This window comes from Saccostrea echinata, unplaced genomic scaffold, assembly GCF_033153115.1.
Source record: "Saccostrea echinata isolate AGI-Se365-2 ecotype Australia unplaced genomic scaffold, CSIRO_AGI_Sech_v1 ptg000056l, whole genome shotgun sequence".
Taxonomy (NCBI): domain Eukaryota; kingdom Metazoa; phylum Mollusca; class Bivalvia; order Ostreida; family Ostreidae; genus Saccostrea; species Saccostrea echinata.
Window position 1 is genome coordinate 4,971,915 of NW_026889805.1, and position 24,855 is coordinate 4,996,769.

The 24,855-nt window shown below is 32.7% G+C and overlaps 2 protein-coding genes across 3 annotated transcripts in view; one reads left to right on the plus strand and one right to left on the minus strand.

The window, feature by feature from the left end:
• LOC133173317 (neurogenic locus protein delta-like) overlaps nt 1-15,171 on the minus strand; it is a 60,590-nt gene extending 45,419 nt beyond the window's left edge. Inside the window, exons 1-3 of one of the 2 annotated variants that reach the window (XM_061308307.1) lie at nt 14,858-15,171; nt 9,173-9,223; nt 1,768-2,058 (exon numbers count right to left, since the gene is read on the minus strand). In XM_061308307.1, coding sequence (XP_061164291.1) covers nt 1,768-2,058; nt 9,173-9,220 — 339 coding nt within the window. In that variant the 5' untranslated portion in view covers nt 9,221-9,223; nt 14,858-15,171. Of the gene's footprint in view, nt 1-1,767; nt 2,059-9,172; nt 9,550-14,857 lie in introns of those variants that run through there. The other variant, XM_061308306.1, reaches the window with a different exon arrangement.
• A 2,550-nt stretch (nt 15,172-17,721) lies between these two features.
• LOC133173189 (zinc finger CCHC domain-containing protein 10-like) lies at nt 17,722-22,958 on the plus strand. Its single transcript, XM_061308141.1, has 4 exons — nt 17,722-17,776; nt 19,993-20,154; nt 21,524-21,583; nt 22,078-22,958. Exons 1-4 carry the CDS (start codon nt 17,736-17,738, stop codon nt 22,304-22,306), a joined length of 492 nt encoding a protein of 163 aa, XP_061164125.1. The 5' UTR covers nt 17,722-17,735; the 3' UTR covers nt 22,307-22,958.
• Nucleotides 22,959-24,855: the final 1,897 nt, after the last annotated feature.

The following is a 24,855-nucleotide window of genomic DNA, read 5'->3' on the forward strand; positions in this document are numbered from 1 at the left end:
AAAAATCTTATATAAAATCTGTGTAACTGTTGGTTGAAGTTGTTCGAAATACTTATGAACGGAATGTATTGTCTCAAATTTTTGTTGAAATGCTGATATCACTCCATTAAGCAAAGGAGAAACAAACAGCGTTATCCGCCCCTCGTCCCTTGTATTCTTCAAAACTTAAGGTATGAAAGACGGATAACGCAAGATTATCAATGAAATATGAAGATAACGAACAGTATTCAATCTCGAAAGTCAAATGAAACGATACAAATTTGGAGCAGAGCAAACACGGACCTCAAAATTTAGAGGTGGGATCAGGTGTCATGGAGGAGTGAGCATCCCCTGCCGACGGGTCACACCCGCCGTTTGCTCCCTGTCATGATCGGAAAAAAACTTTACAACATCAAAATCATAACAATATCCAGTAAATCAAATACTACTTAGTATACTGGTCTAAACAGCATATTCGAACATATAATTTATGCGTATAATGAGTTTTGATTTCATTGCACACCATTTACGCCAGTTGCAGAAATGCTAATAAAAATCTTTAATTAAGAGTTTCAAATTTTGAAGGAGATTAAATGAAAATTGAAGTTTTTACAAAATTTAACCAATCATATGTACCCTCCATGGCAAGTCACGTTTTTTCTCCATGACCATTGCAAGCCATTGACAAAAAACAAAACCAGAAGTTTGTACTTTTATCAAAGGAAATGAAAGGTAGTACAGAACATGATACTATAGCAAAAGCAATAAAAAATATAATGATCCTTGGTTTAATGAAATCGAGCAAATACTGTACATGTAGTAGGAGTAGCGTTTTGAAAGTATTTCACATATCTTTTTTTCTTTCTAGTAAGCATGTCAACACCATTTAATGAAATCAAAAACCGACATAGCGAATTATGTATCAGTCTACTTGTTTTAATAGTTTTATTAAAATATTTTAGCAGGAGTAGCCTTTTGTTAAAAGAATTTCACAAAAATTTTGTTTTAGTAACCATGGCAACACCATTCATTAACATAAAAAAAAGATATACAGATTATGTGCGATAGTGTAGTCTACTTGTGTAAAAAGTTTTATTGACTGTAGAAGGAGTATTGTTTTGAATGAATTTTACAAAATATTTTTTCTATTTTTAGTAACCATTGCAACATCTTTGATTGAAATTTTAAAAAAAAACTGGCAAACATAATAATGTATGTTAGTGTAGTGCACCCTTATACTAAGTTATATTGAAATCGGACCAAACCTGTAGGAGAAGCATTTTGTAAAATTGTTTACACAGTGACCTTCTCAGCAAATACAATCTATCATTAAGTCATATGCTGACTTACTTTTTTCATGCTAATTGTTAGGTCATTTTTTACATATTGAATTGTCGACGGATTTCTTCGTTATTTCCCGATTATGATAAGAAGCATACGGAGGGGGTGACCGGTCGGCAAGGGATGCTCACCCCTCCATGTCCATGGCACCTGATCCCACAATGATGTTTTTGGAGGTCTGTGTTTGCTTTGCTCCCGATTTGTATTGTTTTAATGAACTTTGAGCTTGAATAATGTTCGTTATCTCCATATTTCATTACAGACAGACACAAACATCTTACTACTAGTATCGCATAAGCTCTTCTGCTTCTGACCAGTAGAGCCAACAAAGACGGATCTAATAACAAAAGAATACATGCATTTTTTCTAAATGCTTTGCCTTGTTTAAGCTAAAAAGATCGAGTGATAAGCAAAATTGTCTAAATCGTTTCATTTCTAAATACTTACTGGCCAAGAAAATTGGAATGGAATTTTGACCAAGTATTTGTTCTTTGTCACAATCGTATCATTACTCGCGCTGAAGTTGAAAACCGGAGTAACGACGCGTCCGTAAGTGCATCTAGGGAATTCTGGGATATCAAGGGAATGATGCTGGAGACATACAGAGAAGAAGGTGTTGCAAAGTGAAGAGCACGAGCCGTTATCACGTGACTCTGAACAACAATTTCCGTCTGACATCTGTCCACTTTCATTGAAGATTGCTAAAATTGAAACCTCGAATCGTCCCGTTCCTACAACCTGAAAATAAAGACGATCGTGTATTGTATGGCAATTAAAACTTGTGTTAGACCAGACCAGTGGCTACATTATAATCAATGTTGGGCGAGCGATGACTCCTTTAATATAAGCAGCTTAAAATATTAAATTTATAAAAAATGTTGTGCAAATTGCTCTTCAATAACAATTACTTTTCTGGAAAGAAGATGCCATGTCACACAGTACAAGAAGAAGCAGCTAATATTGCAATCGCAATCATCGGTGCATGTATGCTTTCAGGAAGTGCTGAGTGAGAATTTTTCGCCCTACAGTAGGACACGCTAACAGAACATATATTTAAGTGATTATCGGAATAGCTTTGCTCTTTGACACTTAAGGAATTAGCTAGCAATAAATTCTTAAAATTTTCTTCATTGGAATATTGAATTCATACAAAGTACAAACAATACAACTTGCAGATGGATGGCAAGGGCAGGCGTCTGGTCTGGCTGCCTGATATTATCTCCCCTATCGCCAGAGTGCATGTTAACATAGACTCGATATCAAGACGAGATTAGCGGCTAGTTTCTGGAGTGAAATATGTGTAATTTATGATGGATTGGTTTACTTTTTTGTTCTGTTTAGCAGTGTATATCTTGGGAGAAGCTCTACCAAGTTGAATGTTGTATATTGCTCAGATAAAGCAGATATCCCCTAATTCTTTTCACTTTCCTGATTTCTTTTTAAGTAGCTGCTCTTGAATTTCTCACTCGACATCTACTATGTCAAAATAAATTAAACTGGTTTTGAAAACCAAAATCAAAGAAGATCAGTTCAATCGTAACATTTAATGTTTTATGTAACCTGCCGGGGACAATGACAGCATTCAGTGTGTTCGAAAACAAATGATTTTTCGCAAGATTCATACACTGTACGATAACCTAATTTTGAATGTCGGTGAAGAAAAATGTGTTTTAGTAACTCTGCAAATGTTACACGTCGAAGGACATTTTTTGTTTTTTGTTTTATTTATCGTTTGAAAGGAAAAAATTGACAAAAAACCCCAGGGATATGGCCTACTACAATTTTTTTAAATTTTAGAAATACAATAACATACATAATAATAATCTGAAAAAAGTATTAAGCATTTGATAAATGTTGAAACACTGAGTTTCATGCACAAGTGTTTTTAAGCATTATAGTTTGTCAGAAATTATAAATCTATATGTGTCCTTTGAAATTAGAATGGATCATTGATGATTTCCACATCATTAATGGTTTTCGGAAGAAAATTTAGAACACAGATGGGTTCTGTGTAGATTTTTTATTTTCAAATTTCTGTCTTTTACTCCAGAACCAGTAGACTCACTATAAACAAACTAACCACAAAGCATCACTGGATCAATTAAACATTGAATTCTTATTTTTGGATGTCGTCGGTAGTATAGCACCTAGTCAGGAGAAGTGATGTTATATGACCGACGACATCCAAAAATAAGAATTCAATGCTTATATTTATAATTTTAAAAGTTCTTTCTTCATAAATGTTAATTTCATTCAACTTCATTATAAATTTAGCGCCTTTCAGAACTGGTGTGGTTAACAGACACAAGAGCCGTTTTGAAGTGGAAAGTTAAAATGAAAATTGCTAGAGGAAAATGACATATTAATTTTAAACGTACAACTGTTATATGTTACAACTTTAATAGAAAACAGACACTGGAACCCACACCCCACAAAAACACCCAGGAAACACGGACCCATGTAAAATCGTAAGGAAAGTCGTGTATTTGAAGAAAATAGACTTTAAAAAGTGACATGTCCTCCTCCCCCCGCCCCCCCCCCCCCCACACACACACACACACACACGAAATATTTTTTTTCTTCCAGGTTTGGTCACGTTGTTTACGTTATTTTTCCTTATCAAAGAGTTTCGGAGTCAGAATTTTTTTTTGAGTTGGTGTGGAATCCCTTCCCCCTCTTTAGAAAAAAATGGATCCGCGCTGCCGCATGAAGTATGATTACATTTAGTTTCATCCAATTTTGGACGTATAGAATTACCAGAATTTTAGAGGAAAAATTTTAATCACTAAGAATCGAGGCAAAATTATACATATGTATGAAAATTTAAAATAAGATAAAAATTGTAAAATCTTTCTTCGTATAACACTAACATATATCTTTTGTATTCATGGATGTAAAATTTACTTACTGAATTTTAATACGGGTACAAGTATATATCGTGTGTTGTTCAAAGCAATGTTGACTGCATGTCATCAGCATAAATTTAGTTATTTAAGCAAGACATCCCATGAATTTTTTTCACACCTTTCGACCAATTCATTTTCATAAAAATTGTAAAAGACATAATTTCACATTTATACAGAATTAATCAAGCGTCAAAAATGACTTTGCCGTACTTTAAAACTAACTCTTTATCATGGTCAAATTTCCTAATTATTTGGACACATCGTACCATTTTTTAAATAGTATATTTGATTTTGTCATGGCATTGGCTTCCAATATCTTAAAAATTATTCGAAACGCATAAAATGTCCCTTATTGAAACTTGACATCATTTTTGCAATATCTTTTTTTTATTCAAAAATGTACTAAAACAAATCAATATATTTTGTCAATTTTACGATGTTTTTTTCTATGATTAGTTTCTAGTAGTATTGCACGCTTATCTGGCTTCAACAGACATCGACGATCACTCATAATATGAAAACAGTCGGAATTAGAGCATGCATATCTAAGTAATTAAAAATAAACTTTGTACGATATTAGTTTGAATTTGTTGATGAGGCCTGTGCTTTACATAAATTTTTGAAGCGTTGACATAGATATCAGTATACTGAGGTTAGAGCCAAAACATATTTTCATCATTATCGATCCTTTCTTTTGTCACGTTTTTCAGAAAAAGAGCATAAAAACGAAGAAACAAAACTAATGTATAATCGTATATATTTTACATTAAACAATTTAAAGTTGATTCAGTTTGAAATTTCATCCAGGTCTACTTGACAGATTTTACGTTGTAAACTTCAATTGATAAAAACCAACGGCGTTTACAGATTTTAATCAGAGCATCATCCAAATAAGTTAGTTATGTGATTTTACAACTTTGAAAATATAGGTGTCTACGATCACCTCAATTTTTTTCAGCTTATGAATTGTAATTTCTGGAAAATATACATTTTCATAACTATACTGCATTTCAAAACTTCATTAAAATCCTACAAAACAGATAAATAGCGGGATCTAGCAAAAGTTCTACAAAGCCTCTTACTTTAATCCTTACGAGAATACTAGTATTACTGTAACAGCAGCGAAGGAGAAACTTCAACTATGCTGTTTAACAACATATTCGAGAACTTTTTAAAAATTTTAAATCACAAAATTTTGCAATACTAAAAATATGTAGCGTCAACACGTATGGCTTTTCATTCACCACGAAAAATTTAAGACAAGGCTTTTTTTACTATAGACAACTGCTTCTTCAATAAAATGGAACTCGCAAATTTTCATATTTTGTCATTAGTCATCTACAAACTTACTTTGTTAAATAAACAAGTACTCTGGGTTGGTATTAAAGGGATTCTCAACAGTCTCGTTTGAAGTCATCATTTCGCAAGTTTTATGGTCGATACAATGACCTTGTCAGCAAATACAACATATCATTAAGTCAAATGCTGACACGTTTTCATGCTAATTGTTAGGCCATTATTTACTACGGATTTTTCCCGATCATGACAAGGAGAACACGGCGGGTATGACCAATGGACAAGGATTGCTCACTCCTCCATGGCATCTAATCCCACCTCTGATGTTTTTGACCTTGTCAGCAAATACAACATATCATTAAGTCAAATGCTGACACGTTTTCATACTAATTGTTTGGCCATTATTTACTACGGATTTTTCCCGATCATGACAGAGAACACGGCGGGTATGACCAATGGACAAGGATTGCTCACTCCTCCATGGCACCTAATCCCACCTCTGATGTTTTTGACCTTGTCAGCAAATACAACATATCATTAAGTCAAATGCTGACACGTTTTCATACTAATTGTTAGGCCATTATTTACTACGGATTTTTCCCGATCATGACAAGGAGAACACGGCGGGTATGGCCAATGGACAAGGATTGCTCACTCCTCCGTGGCACCTAATCCCACCTCTGATGTTTTTGGAGGTCCGTGTTTTCTCTGCTCCCGATTTGTATTGTCTAAATGGACTTTGAGCTTGAATACTATTCGTTATCTCCATATTTCTCCTTCAGTTCCTCGTACACAATATCCATATACATGTAGTCTTTGGAGACCAAACCTCCCTACAATCTGTTAGAATTTCCATGGGTACTAGCAGACCTGATTTGTGTTTTTACGAAGCAGAATTTATTCAAAACCTTCTGCATGGAAAGAAATCTCTTGCTGTGGTCTTCAATTCGATATTTAGATATATCTACAACGTTTCATCATAAAATTCATTTTCATTCAGATATTGATTCGATATGTTTCATTGAACTCAAAAGACATCAGTCTGGCATATCAGTTTCATAGTTGAATGTTTTATTAGAGAAAAAAGTTGATGGCAAACTATTCAGTAAACTTAATGGAAAACAAGATGATTTTTTTCTTTCTGTTGTCAACTTCCCATATCTATGTAGCAATACTCGTATATCATTATCACCTACATATGATGTTTATGTCTCAAAGTCAAATTAATATGGAACAGCATGTTCTACGTAGGGAAAAACAAGTTGATAATATAAGAATATCAACAATCTCGTTTAAAGTCAACATTCTGCAAATGCTTTGGTCGATAAAATGGCCTTGTTTGCAAAATATGCAATCTTTCGTTAGTTCTAATGTTGACTGATGTTTTTTCATACAAATTGTAAGGCTATTATTTTTATACGGAATTGTCTATGAAGTTCTCCGTTTAAGTGATCATGAAAAAAGGCTCCCGGCGACCGATCGACAGGGGATGCTTACTCCTCAATGGCACCTGATCCCACCTCTAATGTTTCACGGGTCCGTGTTTGCTTTACTCTCAGTTTTTTTATTGATTAATTGGACTTCTGAGCATTATTATTGTTCGTTATCTTCATTGTTAGCTGCAGAACTGTAGCATTATGGTTTTATATTTTAGTCTTTGACCATAAAGATATAAAAATATAGAACCATAACGCTACAGTTCTGCAGTTACTTCATTCTTTTCTATACATTATTGTTGTTGTGACCGCACTGACTTTGTAGGGTGCAAATACAACCTATCACTGAGTCGTATTTGGACTGACATATTTCATACCAATTGTTACGTCATTGTATTTAAAAACTAAATTCGGCTACAGATTCTTCAGTCTACCTGAATCAATACATAGGGCTCACGGCGGGCGTGACGGGTAGACAGGGCATGCTTACTCCACCTGATTCCACCTCGGGAAATTCACAGATTTCACAGATTTGAATTGTTTGTAGGTTTTATCATATCTTTTTTTATCTTCACCTTTGTCATTCATTCCCATTTCTAAATGTACACTCTGATACAAATGACAGTCCACCTTCACTTGCGTTAAAAATAAGCTAGTATATGTCTCTACTGTCCGATCAAAGTATATAATATTTACTTATGAAAAATCCTTAAAAATACATGTATTCTCGAGAATATTTGACAATTTGATAGGACTTATCTAAACCATGACTCAGGGAGCTAGAATGAGATAATGTTGAGGTACAAAGTTGTTACAATGAAAGAAACTTCTATATAAAATCTTTCTCTCAAAAAAGAAATATATAAAGACAATTCATTTATTATCATTCTAATATGCATATGATCAAAACATCTCCCATCTGGTCAAATTAATGCGATGACATTTAAGACGAATTCATCTAATATACAGGACAAAAAATCAAACTCAAAGCTCCAGCATTTGACTTTTTGTACTGTTACCATCATCTCGCCTTTTCCTCTGCAAGACACATAAAACAAAAGAAGTTTTAAAAAATTATACGGCTGGAAAAGTTTTAATGTATCCCACTTTGTATTTAATTTCACAGAATAAAACCCATTATCACCAATCCATGAGCTCGTTATACATACAGCATCAAAAATATAGACAAAACAGCTGGTTTTTGTTGGTAGAAGGTTTGCATTATACATAGTGTTAGAAAATAGATACGAGGAAGAAACAGAACGAGACGATAAAGTTGGATGGAGTTAGGCGTAGAATGCATGTATTGTCCATCATAGATAATAATTACGTCATCACTTCCTCTTCAGGTGTGAAATAGTAGCAGGAATGAAAGATAAATTCATTCATATAATAAACCGTCTAACCGCATTATTTACACTAGAATGTAAACAAAATTGGCGTGGAAATAAGACCAATTGCAAATGACAATTTTATCTTTAGTCCCACGTAAGAATTCTTTCACTGTAAAGGTTTAATTGCATGCTAAGAAAATGCTAGATTAGAAATCACGAAATGGCATTCAATCAAAGAAAACAAAAAGAATGAAAATCCCAAAAGCGCAAGACGAGACATTAAAATACTCATGGCTTGTGATAAAAAAGGAATGGCATCGTCCATTATTAGTGGTAATTTAAAACGACGGAGTTTTTGTTAAGAAATGATTTTTAAAGTATGAATTTATTTTAGAATGAGAGAGAAAATTCAAGCAAGACACCTGGAAACTCGTTTAATTAAGAAGAATCTTTCATTCCATACAAATTTTCTTTTATTTTGTTCCACTAATTTCTTTGAAAGAATTAAAATGAATAATCTTGTGAATCCATATTTTTAGGAGATTAACAATTGAACAATGAAAGGATACAATTGAATTCTTCAGATTAGTGATATTGTTTGGGATTAAATGAACGAAATCACAAAAGTTCTTTTGTGCATGAAAAATATTAGTTTTGTTAAAGAAAAATATTTTATCTCTGTACATGTACTTTTCAAATATTTAAAGAATGTACCCCAAACAGTTTTTGAAAATATGATTTAAATTTGAATTTGCGGGCCTTTGTTGAATTGACTGTTCTTTATAAAAACCAAACTTACATAAAAACTGAATGAATCACAACATGCAAAAAAAAAAAAAAAAAAAAAATAAAAAATCATTTTTCAAAATGTTAAACTTACCATATTGAAAGTCAGCATGAGTGTTAGTCCAACATATATTCCTCCCATTTTCTACAAAAATTGGAGTCTAAGTAAATTAATTGTTTCATCATTTCTATAAATGAAGTCTAGTGGCATATTAACACATCTCTGGACTCTTAAGCTGACCAGCGCGCAAGCATGCGCGTGCATCAATAACAACTGCCAAGCAAGTGACGCGCTTGAACTAATTCCTATCTAGGTTTCGAAGCAGACTAACTCTTATCGTCCTTTTCCATACTCTTTGTAATAAAATTCATCGAAAAAAAAAGAAAAAAAATCGCGTCAAATGAAAAAGCAATAAGACAGTTCTTTTGCGCCGTCGAACTTAGGCGTGATCACGCCGGTTGTCATGTTAGTGGGAAGTAAGAATTTTGAAATGCTTTGATAATCATTTTTGGATGACCCTCCTGGCGGGAATCTGTGAGTGAGGTTTCGTATCCTGTGCAGATTATAGAGTACATTTAGTGGATTATCATCGATCTGGTGGCCCACTATATCTCTCCAGCAGCAGATCCTGTACTCTAACCGCATGTTGGCGGCCATAAAACAGACCAGGAATTGTCACACACCATTACATACTTTTGATATGTGTATCCTTCAACTTCTGCCATTCATCATTTTTTTTTCAAGAAACTCGATTTTTTCTGGGAGTCGGTGGAAGCTAAACAGTGGAGACTGGAGAATGCCACTGGTTCTGCAATTCTATTGAAGGAAATGCCGAGAAATGGTCAACTTCGCAATTACATAAACTTTTAAGTCTTTGAAAAGAATAGATGAAATCAACAAACTCTTGACAGCTCATCTTAGCATGCACTGGACTGAAAATAGAGAAGTTTTAGAAATTTCCAATGATGCTTGGAAATCTTCAGTTGACATAAAAATGCCAGCGTACTCTTCTTTTACACATAATTTACGCCTGTTGTTATTGTTATGTTCGCAGATAATGCCAAGAAAAAGAATTATGTGATTTACTATAAATCAGTGATAGATATTGTATTCACAGGGTGCAAACCGAAAATTTATCTTCCAAAAAGAACGAGGTAGCCCGAATACACACTGTTTCGTACTAATTTCCAAATTGTAAAAGTTTATCAATGTTCAAGTATTTATCAAACAGGGAAAAATATTGAAATTTCATAACATAAGTTAGATTATATTCCAGCAAATATGTTTATTTGTTGGGGAGTCTGGAATAGCTGGAGCAGTCGGCGCGGGAATTGAGGGGGAAAACAGGCTGTCGTCTGGATATCGTCACGAGCACGCAAAGATTAACGCGTCTTTGTATTATCTACATCGATGTTTTCTTTGCAAAAAATTGATAAAATTTTATGACCCATCACAGGCCTTTAGATAGATGAGCAATTGTCAGAATGCAGTGAGATTGAAAATCTTGTCAGTATCTGTCACAATTCCATGTGTATATCTTTGACTCTCTTGGATAAACACTTATTACGATGGTAACCGTGCATGAAGCATTTTCCCCCTGCAGAAACACCTGTTTTCATATCCTGGTAAAACACGAGTATATTCTTATTGATAATTAGAGAATCTCGCAAGTCATGGAATTTTTATTTTCAGTGCGTAGCATTGAGTAGCCAAAAAAAAAAGGGGGGGGGGGAGTATGAACACAAAGCTTAAAAATTGCTGACAATGATATGAAACAAAAATATATTCAATATGATACATATTATTTTCAATCTGATACGTATTAGGATCTAGTTCTATTGAAGGCAATTACTTATCTTCTATGAACTTGTGCTATTGGTTTCAAAAATGCTGAGCATATATTAGGATCCGAAAATTCTTAAATGGGCTGTAAAAAGAGATCTTATCTCATGTAATGTCCTCTTATTTGGCTTAAATTACTATTATTATAAGAAAAATCATTTTATAGATACTTTTGGGGAACAGATTTCAATTTAAAAAAAAAATCATATTTCACCTAATCATCGATCATTTTGATTTCTGCAAGCATAGAGCGTTCCACTCTCGAAATAAAGGTTAACTTTACATGTTTAGTTTAATTTTGGCCTCACATTTACTTAGTACCTGAAGTTGTGGTCTTGGGGTCGCCTTCAGTATTTCCAGTTATCCTTTATAAGTTAACAAAACTGTTTAAGGCCATGATTACCGAGTACCCTTTTATCCCTCTTAAACAAAACCCTTTCAGTTAAGTATAAGAGAGAGGTTAAGGACTGTGTCATGTTCTACAGATTTAAATTTTCAGAAAGTTTGAAATCAGAAAATTTTGCCCAAATCAATAGAATAAAAACGTTTGATTTTTCAACACTTTGCACAACCATTCCTCAAGATAAATGAGTGCGGGCTTTTTGACATCATATACAACTGCTTCTTCAACAAAAGTGCAACTCGGAAATTTTCTTTTCTTGTGATTGGTCAACTACAATTAAACTTATTTTGTTAAAAAAAAGTCACTAGGATTCTACATATAAGTACTCTGAAGTTGATATTTAATAGATGTAAAATTTCCTCATTGACAATATCTATATAATCTTTGAAGACCAGGGGCCCGTTTTAAAAAAGAACTTACGACTAAGACCAAAAATCTTTAGTTGATTGTAAAATTTTGTAAAATTAAAGATCCTGTTTAAAATTGCCAGCGTAAAATATCTTACTACATTCCTTTTTAAAAGATTAAAACCATTTTCAATATAATGTAAATAAGAAAGTTTTAAATTTTGGTCTTAGTCGTAAGTTCTTTTGTAAAACGAACCCCTGGTCCCAGGATCATGAAACATCTTAAGCTTAAGTCAAAATTTTTATGTTGTACTAAAATATTGTATAAGTCAAGCAGACCAAACTTTAACTAATTTTCAATATTTTTTAACAAAAGTGTCGTTATCTGCAAATAAAGAGATTATTTCAATAATTATTAAATATTTTAAAGGAAATGGAAAAGTCTATTTCATGATCCTGGGGCCAGGTCTTTCAACAATATACTAGAATTCCATAAGGTACTTAATTATTAGTAGACCTGTTCTAGTACTTATGAAGCAAAATTCATTGACAATTTCTATATGAAAATATCTCTTGCTTTGGCCTTTAATTCGACATTAGATAAACCGACGACGTTTTATCGAAGAACAATATTCATTTTCACTCAAATGTTGATTCACAAATTATCAAATGTTATACCACTTGACTCGAAATAAAAGACACATAGTCTGAAACATCTGTTTCATATTTGGATGAGACTTTGATGGAAAACTATCAACTAAATCTTATGATAAACGTGATGACTTAAACTTTATTGTTTATTTTTCTTAAAAATGTATCAATTTTCTAAGTATTATATATACATGTATGTTATTCCTCCCAGTTAATTTTATACGCCATGACCTGCGTGTAATCAATTTCTAAACGAGGCAATCTATTTACAAAAACGTTCATGTTACAAGGGTACAAATAATCTACTTCAAAGTCAACATTTCTCAAATTCTATGCAAATATAACCTGTCGTTAGTTCGAATGTTGACTGACGTTTTGAATTCAAATTGTTAGCTCATTATTTTAATACTGATTTGCCTACTGATTACTCCGTTTAGCGATCAGGACAAAGGGCTTAAGGGATGAATACTCCTCTAGTACACCTGATTCCATCTCTGATGTTTCCAAGGGTCCGTGTTTGCATTTCTCTATGTAATGTTATAACTGGATGTTTGAGCTTGATTACCGTTCATTATTTTCACATTTCATCAAAAGATTTTAATGTGCATTGGTAGCCAGTGTGTACGTTCTCTGTGTTAGATGTACATATACTAAGAAAAAAAAATCACTTCTGGAGCTCTGAATCTTCAATTACAATTAGTAAAATTTCATTTAAAGACCTATTAACACCTTTAATTCTGTTAAATTAATCTAAATATACTTTATCTGAATCTGGGCCGACTGAAGGAATTGTTCCTTAAAAATTACATAAATAGGGTATGTATGGTTTCAGTCATATAAAATATAAATCAATGTTACATATTATAAATCTAAATAGCTTGCCCGACACCATCATGCTTGGGCGAGCGATATGTTTTTGTTTTTTGTTTTAAAATGTATGAACAATTTCTAAAACGTAAGTTATTGACAAACAAGTTGATGAAACAAAAATATCAGCAGTCTCGTTTAAAGTCGTCATTTCCTAAGTTATATGGTCGATACAATGACCTTGTCAGCAAATACAATTTATCATTAAGTCAAATGCTACTGACGTTTTTTCATACTAACTGTTAGGCCATTATTTACACACTGAGTTGTCGACGGATTTTTCCGTTGTTACCCGATCATGATAAGGAACACACGGCGGGTGTGACCGGTCGGCAGGGGATGCTCAATCCTCCATGGCACCTGATCCCACCTCTGATGTTTTGGAGGTCCATGTTTGCTCGGCTCCAAAATTTGTATTGTTCAATGGACTTTTGAGCTTGTATACTGTTATATATATATATATATATATATATATATATATATATATATATATATATATATATATATATATATATATATATATATATATATATATATATATAAATAAAGAAGAAAAACACGAAAAACCTCAGTAAAGATTTAGGCCTTTCATTCTATCTTCAGATAGATATATATATATGATGCTTAAAACAATTCTTTCGTACGACTGTAAATCATTTTTAAAGAACGAAAAAAAAGTCAAGAAAGATTATAAAGGAAAAATAAACTTGAATCTGCTAGAAAGGACAAGATATAGGCTAAGAACCTCTTTTGGCCCCTGATTTGGGGTGTCTTTTAGAATGATACAACAGTTTATCAATTAAAAACCTGTTGTCATCTCTGCCACAAAATGAGCATTGTTTCTAAATTATGGGATACACAGAGGTCACAGGAAGGTCAGAAAATATGTAAATTTCCGAATTTTCTCACTTTTATGCAAATTTTCATCGATTTTACAGCACATTTTAGTTCAGAAAACATAGAGCACAAGTTTGCCTATCTACCAAATTGATATACTTCATACACTAGTATCAGATGCTTCTTCTGTATTAAAATCTCAGATAGGCAAGCTTGTGCTCTATGTTTCCCAAAGTGAAATGTATCTCAAATTTGACGATATTCGGCCAAAATTGAGGAAATTCTGGAAAATGTCTCACTTCTGCACCCTCTTGTGGCCTTCATGTAAGCTTTGAATCAAAATTAGTGCTGGTTTTAAAACAAGCATCATTTTAAGTTCTTAACTACAAACTATCACAATTTTAACTGTATTCTGATTTTTACATCAATTAAGGGGCCAGATTCGGCCGTTACCATACCTTGTCCTTTGCAATATAAATAAAAGCAATGCATCATAACAAGGAAACCTTAGCTTTACTTTAATGGTTATATTATATCAGACATTAGATAACATTCTCTTCAATTGGGATATGCTACAAAAAGACTTATTTAAATCTATTTATATTTGCTGTGTGTTTTAACTAAGCCAACTATGAACTTAATGTGAATAGCTCTCTTAAAAGAACTATCATACTATGATAAATCATCAAATAGGAAATAATTTTAAAAAAAACGATTGTTATACGACAAAATGTTGTATTCCTTGCATAGAAGTGAAAAGACGATAATGATAAAATGCCATTTAATCAAAGGTCAAAACAAGATATACAGTTTAGTTTACTGATTACTTACCCAGAGAGGGGGTTTCAGAGACCCTTGTCATCCGCACATAACCTGAACTATTCACTGTAAAAGTCCTTCCTGATTTCGTGACCTTGCGCGCCCCCTCGACATCTGTCCGTGCCCGACACACGACCGCCTCTCCCCCTGACAAACAATACTTGTGAGTTACAGTTATACGTGACCATTTTAACGGGCACCTGGAGTCCCCTTCACAATTGCCATCTGTATCCTCCGAGAACCTGCATGATTGGCTAAAGTGTCCCTCGTATAAGGTTACTGAATCACAGTATTCTTAACTCCTCTTTATAGCATAGCTCCAGGTGTTGTGACTGAAAAGAAAATGTTACTTTAATTTTCTTGAAACAATAAAACAGAAAGCAAATAAACTCGTTTCCCCTCTTTTTTATACAAAATGCATCCCAATATTTAAAGGAAGTACTTGAAAAATGGGCAAGGGGTTTCAAATTGAATATTAGTGCAAGTGACATAATAATTAGTCTAGAGACACTTCTTTTGTACAATGAGTAAAGTCTTTATTAGATCCCCAACCCCATACACGCGTCTGTTTCTCTACTTACAGGCATAGAATATAATATATGGTAAAATTATAATGTATTCAACGCATTCTAATTGACATTTAGCACTCAAGAAAAGGAAGAGGTTGAGTACCCATGAGGTTTGAATCCAACGTATACTGGAGATAGAATTTTTTAAAGCCAATAGAAGTTAAATGTATTTCAAGGAAACTACGTCAACTTTCGACATTGCACTGGCATATCTAAGGAACATTTATCAGCGTGATTTAGATCTTTGTTTCTCGAGAAGGAAAAAAAATATACAATTAACTTGACCTTTTTTAAAGTGTTAAATAGATTAAATCACTTTAAACTTTATAATATTTTACTAGATGTAATCATGATAATAAATATAATCTTACTTTAGGTAAAATATTTGAAAAAATCCTGCAAATTAATGCGCGTAAATTATTGTGTGCCCTTTCTGCACTGAAAAAATATCATATTGGGGTTTTAAAAATCTAAATAGGGAATAATTTTTTTTTTTTGCATCAAGCTTTTTATGACTTGCAATGTAAAAGCTGATCGGTTGGAAGTATCGAGTAGTTTAAAATTATGAAAGAAAAATTCGGGGCCAGTGATGTAAATTTTGAGATATTGGTCAAAATATGCGATGTTTAGAAAAAAAATGTTATCATTAATTTATTTCTTGGGTTGATCAGTGAATGTGTAATTTTTTTTCTAAAAATATCAATTGAAACCTATATTTAATATTCTTAGAATGAAATAAAGAAAAAAAATATCTGAGTAAAAATATGTAGCGCTAAAGTTCCAAGATATTAAATTTAACAAATGTGTAGATTTGAAGAATTTTTTCTCTAAATATCCTTCCACCACAAGAAAACCGTGTTTATTTTTGATTTTGTGAGCAGTTTAAAATTGAATATTTCCATTTTTAAACTAAATATTTCATAAAAATAAAAAAATTAATTATAAAAAAATTAGTTTTGAAATAAGAGGTTCTGACCAACTTCACTATAAAGCTAACAAGTGACATACCTTAATCTACTTTCTTCTAAGGGTATTTTTGTTCGATGGAAGAACTTATTTGTAAACTCTAATGTCTTGTCTATCCGAACAAAGACAAACTTGTCAGAACTATTACCTTATTTGTCAGAACATGTATCAAATTCGTCCGATCAAATATGCATGTAATTTTTTCCTGGTCTTTAAAGACACTTCTATTGTATTATATTCCGTATTAATAAAAGTATGGCCTTTACGGATTTTTGTAAATTTGTTATTAAGTTTTTAAAATTACAAAATGTATATTCTTACAAAATTAAAAAGAGAAAAAAGTGTAATTGTTTACAAGGTTCTTATAACGATCCATGAATTTTCGAAAGGCTGACTTTGATTGGAAATGTTGAGAGCCCTGTAACACCATCTCATTTGTCAGTATCCTGCCTCTGTTTGAAAGTTGATCGTACTCGGAGAATGCTCTAACGTACTGAATAATATGGGAGACTTAAACATAATGTGCAGGCAATATTAGAACATTACTACAAAAATACATGTAAGAATTAAAGTGGCGATGGAAAAGCCGATTCGGAAGTCCTCCCGTTTGTCATATACATGTAGTTTAGACGTTAGTAGGTCATAAGCGTCTATAATCAGTAAAATATCCAAATATGAAATGTCAGTGTTAGGGCTAGGGAAAGAAAAGAAAAGAAAGATTACGATAAAACAAAAGAAAGATAAGATAATAGTTTCAACCAAAAACCATTGTGACGTATCTATTGTGCGATTTTTATTGTGTGCTGAAAACACAACAGGTGAAATGAACAGTAATCAAGCTCAAAGTCCACTGGAATTACATGCGAGCAGAGCAAACACGGGCCTCTAATAACGTAAGAGGCGGATCATGTGTCATAGAGGAGTAAGTATCCCCTGTCGAGCGGTCACACTCGCTGTGTGCTAATTGTCATGATTGGGCAAACGGAAAAAATCATGACTTTTCATTGTGAAAATAATGGCCTAACAATTTGTATGAAAAACGTCAGTCAACATTCGACTTACTGATAGACTGTATTTGCTGAGAAGGTCATTTCATCGACCATAGAATTTGCGAAATGTTGACTAGGGACGTTTAAGGGTTAGTACATGTATGCATGTACGTCCCTGGATAACGGGCCTCACATTTTTTAAAAGGCAACTTTTAGGGCTCTTTGGGCATGTTTGGAAAAGTACCTCTTTTTTGTCTTTTGTCTTTTGCATTTCTATTCAAATCTCCAGGGGATAAAAAATGTTTAAATATATTTCCGGAATTATTTTTGCCATATCGTAGGGTGATTTGAATTTACCGACCCAAAATGGCTTCCTACGGTGCTAGACCCCCTTCGTTCAGAAAAAAGTAAGTTTTCCTTTTATTTTTTTTTCTTAAATGTGGTCTTTTAATTCGTTTTTAAAAGCGTTTTTTTTATTTGTTTTTTTTTTAACAAACTAACCACTTTTAATAATTCAACTTTTTACATAATGACCCACAAGTTTGAGATGACCAACGTTATGCATACGGTGTGTTTAATTTATATTACTTTATACATGTTATAGCTTTCCCTATTTGAAAACAGAAACCTATACAGAACGTTCTATCAAAACTGAAAAAATTGGAAATTCATTTACTAACAACTTAAGACAACACAGTTAGGAGAGGGCGCCGTCTTGGACCTCTTTCTTGTTTTTATTTGGAGTTGTACATATGTAATGTACATAATATTAAACGTAACTATATAAAATGTGAAACTAACGAACTGTATTTATATATGAACGACTTGTGGGGGTGTCCACACTGGCTTGAACTACAGCACTCAGATTTAAAATCCACCGCTGTATCGAGAATTTAGTGGATTATGTGTTATATATATTCTCTATAAATCTGTTTGAAAAGATTCACATTTGTATCAGCACACCGACCAAGCTAAAGGGTTAACCCACTAGCTGGTGCTAGTAGGAGTGTGGCGTTACGATATACAACATATATCCCTTAATTTAGCTAAGTGTACTGTTACACTTTCCCCTCTTTCTCTTGAGATTTCTTACCCCTTTGAGGTACTCCAGCATGCTAGAGGTTCACGGCAAGATACTTTTGACTTGGCGAGGTTTGTAAGGAGCGTAGGGATGTTAACTGAGACTCTAACTTGTAGGAGCTCCCTGTGAGGCTGTCTCACTGCGTTGAGAGCCCGTTTCAAAATGCAGTTAGACAATTCTAATAGAATCAATACACTCTTAGCAGTGTTTCAAATAACTTTAAAAAACTTAGGAGCAATGTGGGCCTCTTACTTTACAGGCCCGTAGAACATGGGGGTCCAGAGGGGACCCGCACGTCCCCCCTTTTTTCTGAGTATAGTATTTTGCTATAGTAAATTATTTTCCTTTAGATGCTGGTTGCCCCTCCTTTACTTTTTGATGTTGTAAGGTCGAGCACTGGCAAATTCAAGGCTACGTGGTGATAAAACTTAGACGTGCTCACTTTTGATATCCTCGGTCTCACTTTTTCACAAAAGGAATTAATGATAGAGATATTGTAGACTGAGATCAAAATGAGCACTTCTAAGTTTTATGACCCAGGGGCCAGGATTTGGACAGTAAATTAGCACTTTTGGTCAGTTAAGGGTTTTTTTTTAATTTTTAATTTTTTTTTTTTGCTTGTCATATCTTGTGGGAAGTCCCCCCCCCCCCCTTTTTGAAACTGTTGCAACTGGCTTGCTTTACAAGTTTCACCAGCCCACTTGGGGCCCACAAATTTTTGTCCACTTAGTATAACAAATTTCAATCATGTTATATCACTATCTCTGAAATGTATACTTTGCTTTTCACAGTCTTTAATTTTTCTGCACATTTTGATACTGTTTGTGAAATTCTATGTTTTCTTAAACTTTGAGACCTCAGATAGTCAAAATGTTGATGCGATCGAATCATTGTTTAGAAATGTTTTGGAAGTAGGGAACAGTGAAAATGAAAGTATCCTTTAAGATTATATACCACATGAAAATTTTTTCTTGCTGAAAAAATACCAAATAACTATCTTGTTAAAAAAGATATTGCAAAATATTGGTGATCTACACTATCTTGAAGAAGACTAAAAAAGGGAATTTTTGTTAACAGAACCTCCTGAATCGATTGAGCTTATTTTTATGAAAATAGTTCGATCATTTACAATTTCATTGATGGCATTTTGTGTTGGATTTATTCTTGCCCCAAATAATTGTGGTCACAAAATTTATAAAAGTTAACCAGTGAATTAACCATCCAGATAAACATATCCACATTTACAGTAGGCATTTTTCTTAATTGTACTGCATGTATGATTTTGTTTATTTTAATGGGGGTAGCTGCAAGTGAAAGTTTTGCTCCTTTTAAAAACACAGTGAAGTAATTAAACTTTAAATAAAGCATTTACTGTAAGTGAAATAGTTATTGATTCATTCGTTTAATTTAGGACTTGTTATTAATCTCATTACTCTTTTAGATCAATATTTAATGTGTTTTGATGAAAAGTTATTTTCTACCATATTGCTATCTGATGCTCTTGCTAAAAGTGTACATTGTGTGTAATGGATTTTCTTTTAGGCAGCCCAGTGCAGAGAATTTTACCTGTCAGAAATGTCTACAGAAAGGTCACTTCACATTCGAGTGTACAGGAAAGCGAAAATATGTCCACAGAGTGTCACGAACAAAGGAAATGGCAAAACGCATGAAGATGGATGAAGAAAAAAAGCAAGCAGAGTTATTGTAAGTTCTGATGCACTAAGCTTACTATAAAAGGTACCGTAAATACTTAAGGTTTTGCCAAAGGTCAACATGTACAAAAATTTATTTTTACAATAGCTCCAAAACTATGTGGTTGATAACGTTAAAACTGTTATAGTTTATAAATATATCATTGATAAACAGATAGAAAGTATCACTTGATAACAAATACTTAAAAAAAATATTTATCGAGAAAAATTCTTTTAAAAAAATGCTTATATTTTAAAAAAATACACCTAACTAATTCCGTACTTTTAGTGAAAGCCATCATTGCAGAAACAATATATGTTTATCAATGAAGGGCAAGTTGGACTTCGACAGCCTCTGGAAAGTTGATTTCCCTGTTTATTTTGTCCAAATGTTAAGATTTGAAACCGAAAGTACATTGCAAATGGCGGATTTTATAGGGGTCTTGTCTTTATACATGCCATGCTTTCAATAACAGCCTTTCAGAGACCATTCACGTCCAACTTGCCCTTCATTGATAAACATATATTATTTCTGCAATGATGGTTTTCACTAAAAGTACAGAATTAAGCAGGTGCATTTTTTTTAAAATATGCGAATTTTTTTGAAACTTTTTTTCTCAAAAAATATTTTTTAAAAAATATTTGTTTTCAAGTGATACTTGCTATCTGTTAATCAATGATATATTTATAAACTGTAAAAGTTTTAACTTTATACCTCACATACTTTTGGAGCTATTGCAAAATTAAATTTTTGGACATCTTGACCTTTGGCAAAACCTTAAAGGAGATTAAGAAATGCTAGACAAAATACAATATTGTAAAACACACTTATAGGGAACATGCTTATAATGAATTGATGCTTATAGCAAAGTGATTTTCATTCCCCTTGACTAAAAAATGTATTGAACACTTTATTAACGGATAACAAATTACGCTTATAACGAAGCAAATTTTTTCATCCTTGACACTTTGTTATAAGTGTTTTTTCTCTGTAATTTAAATTAGTATTTTTACATATAATACTCAATATATAGAATTGTTTTTGTAAATGTGTGAAAAATTATATTTAACAATGTTCTTTTGAGTTACTAAAAATAGCACCGAGAAAATCCAAAGATGAGTTATAGTGGTGAATATTCTTTAAAACTTACAAATTCTAATGTGATGAATTTTTTGTATCTTATTTATTTTATAGAAAATATAATAAAAGCATATTGACTTTGCACTTCAAACTCAGTCGATAGCCTTTCTGTGAAGTTGATATATCCATGGATTAACCTCATAGAAGGATTACATTTGTATAATATTTGAAAGTGATTTAGTGAATACATGCACCATGCTGTGTCAACACATGACTATGTAATGAGCTGTTGTATTTACAGGAATATTTGCACATCAATACAACAGAAAAAGAAGGATTCAAAAAAGAAGAAAAGAAGAAGGTACACAATATCTCCTAGATTTGATTACAACCATGTATAAATTAGTGTACAAGGTACTTTAGTTGCAAAAATGAGAACCTGTGTGATTCAGAAGTTTATTATATACATTTTATCATCATTTAAATTTTTTAGTAATATTTATATGGCTATATGCCAACATTGTAGAAATAAAGAGAAAAACAGGTTTTTAACCAACATAAGTGCAAGCTAAAAATACATCTTTATAAATTTGCTTTTGATTTACAATATAATAATTCGGCATCAAGTTGATTCTAAAAAAATGAAGAAAAAAAATCCTTCACTTTTAATTCCTATTTGATTTTTAGTTTGCTACTATTTTTATGTCCTTTTGATTTATTTGATTTTCTTCGTTTTGTATTGTATTTATTTTACATGTTTAAGTGCTCTAGGGTAATTACATAATTAGATAAGGTGTTTTATAAATGCAGTATATTATAATAATAATGATACATGTATTTCTTTGACACACACAGGTCAGTCAGTTCCTCTTCGAGTTCGTCCTCTAGTGATTCCAGCTCTGACTCCTCAGATGAGGATTCCAGCTCAGGGTCATCATCGTCTTCCTCATCGTCATCATCATCATCATCATCATCTGACAGTGACTCGTCATCATCGTCGTCGTCATCATCATCATCAGACAGTTCTGATTCTGAAAGAGAAAGGAAAAAGAAAAGAAAGAAGAAGAAACAACACAAGAAATGAGGTGTTCAAAGTAGCAGATAATATTAGTGAAAAACTTTAATACTTCATGAATTTCATGATGCCTTTTAAATTCTGATTTTAACTATAAAGAATTTTTTTTTTTAAAAAGCTGACTTTATTCCTGATCCTTCCATGTGTGCATCATATAAACTCTTCATATTTTTATTTGGTGGTATACATGTATAAATGATTAAAATATAAAATACTAGTAAGATTTTGATAATTCTGTTCATACTTTATAGAATACAGTTCATTAATTTATTGTAAAAGTACCTTTTATACACTGATATTGATGTTTGGGGAGGTTACTTTTGTTAAAGTTCAGAGCGCTCATTGTAAATAATGAAAGAGTTATGACTCTTTTCAACCTAGAGTGAAGGAGTCTTAGGCTAAAATCGACAGTATAGATATGGTACTGTCAGAGTTCAAATAATACTGGTCAAAGTTTAAAAGTTGATTTTCTCAATGAAACATGTAGTATATGTGTTTTATTTACTAAAATAGCACCCATTTAACTGAAATGAATGCAATTGTAAATGTCGGGGGGGGGGGGGGGGGGCATAAATTACGGTGGATGACGTTGATATTTTCTGTAACTATATTGTGTTGTAATTTTTTTAAGATGTCTACTTAAATAAAAACTGCAATATTATTGATTCAATTTATCTATGCTGGAGCAGGTACATTTATATCTTTATTTGTCAAACTTAATTCTCATCTTCCTTTGAAAGAAGGATGCCATTTCTGATCTTAGACAATAAGAGATGAACATACTCCACAGCAGAAGTGCTAAATCAGGTACGGCAAATTGACTTTGAGATATATACAAAAGAATGTTGTAACTTAATTATATTTTAGTGTTGATTTGTTAAAGCTTGCAGTACAATTTTTGAACAAAGATTGGATGTACTTTAGGTAGAACATAGTTTGTCTCTTGACTTCCTCTCTGAGCTGTTATAAACTAGATTTTTGTAAACGTCGTTGTAACGTGAAGCAGCAAGAGGAGGGGAAGAGTAAACCGTGACCCTGCCGAAAATAATTAGCAAAGGTATTCAATGGCACGTGAAAAATGTCGATAAAATTTTGATAAAATCACAAAGACGTACAAAAATGATTTCAAAGTTGTATGGATGTTCATTGTCAGAGAACAGAGTGACAGCAATGTGATACTGAAAAGTAAGCTAGATAGCGGCCAAATTAAAAACGAAACCCAATCTTATGTCATCTCATTAAAAGCCGTTACACACCTTTTGATTTTATTTAATGTGAATATTTTACCATTTTATTGTACTTATAATACGTAACTATAGAATTTTATTTACGATCACTTGAACTTTCCATCATTTTAATGATATCAAATAACTTGACGCAACGGGGACCTTTCTGTGCCTTCCCATTGTGGAAATTTGTACATTTATTTTTTTTTCTCCCATTATTTTTAAACCTTAGACTGATTTTGACAGACTGGCTTAAAATCAGTGGTTGTCCTTGGAAACTTCTCTATTTTTCTTGATAAAAGATAGATTTGATAATAAAAAAGGAATTTAGTAATTTGTTAAATACACAAAAATCATGTTAGGGATCTTTGAATTGCTTTAAAACTTGGAGACTAGGAGCTGAAAATTATTCGCGTTGTGTAATTTTGCAAGACAATTTTTTTTATATACTTTATAAGTTAAAGAATATTAAATGTATCAAATATGTGAAAGTGTTTTAAATATGTGAAAGTGTGATTTTGTCAAACTTGACGGTGATTTATCCTATCATAAAAACTCGATGAAGAAGTAAACATATTCACGATTAATAACCAGAAAGATAAATTCGTCAATACATTAGCTTACAATATACCTGGTATGTTTTATTTTGTTCAGATTCACTTTGTAATTAGCTTTTTAGCAAGTCCATGAATGGTTGACTATGGGTTGGTAAGATTTAAATACTTTTTTGAGAATTGTCAAAAATAAAGTGTTTCGATTGGTCCACTTGCACCTTCGCCTTTAGGTCGAAGTTGCGAAGGAGATATTAGTATTGCTGCTAGCCCTTTCGTCTTGGCGTCTTTTTGCTGTCACGTTTTGGCCTTCGAAAGTTTCTGTGTACGCATGCGCCAGTTCACGATGGATGTATAAAGTTGATAAAACTATACATTTCATTGAAAACCTACAAAAGTTGGAAATACAGGCCTGTATAGCAGTGATTATGAAGGGGGATGGAGATTGCTAGAAAAGGGGTTACTTTAACATGTATAGTCGGCCAAAAAGTTGAAAGAGCGGGAAGGGACAATTTCTCAAAATTTCTCATAACTTTAGGAAAAAGAAAATGGTTTTAATACATAGAATACACCAATTAAGTATTTGCAATTTTTTTTTAAATAATGCAATCTGCAGAAAATAAAGGGAAGACACCTAGTGATTTGTTAGAGAGATGTGCGAATTTGTTAAAGTGGAAGCTTGAAGTTGCGAAGGCGAACGTGCAAAGATACGAAAGAATGAAGGCGAAAGAGCGATATAGTTCCTTGGCATTCCCATCTTCTCTGCACTTTTGCCTTAGCA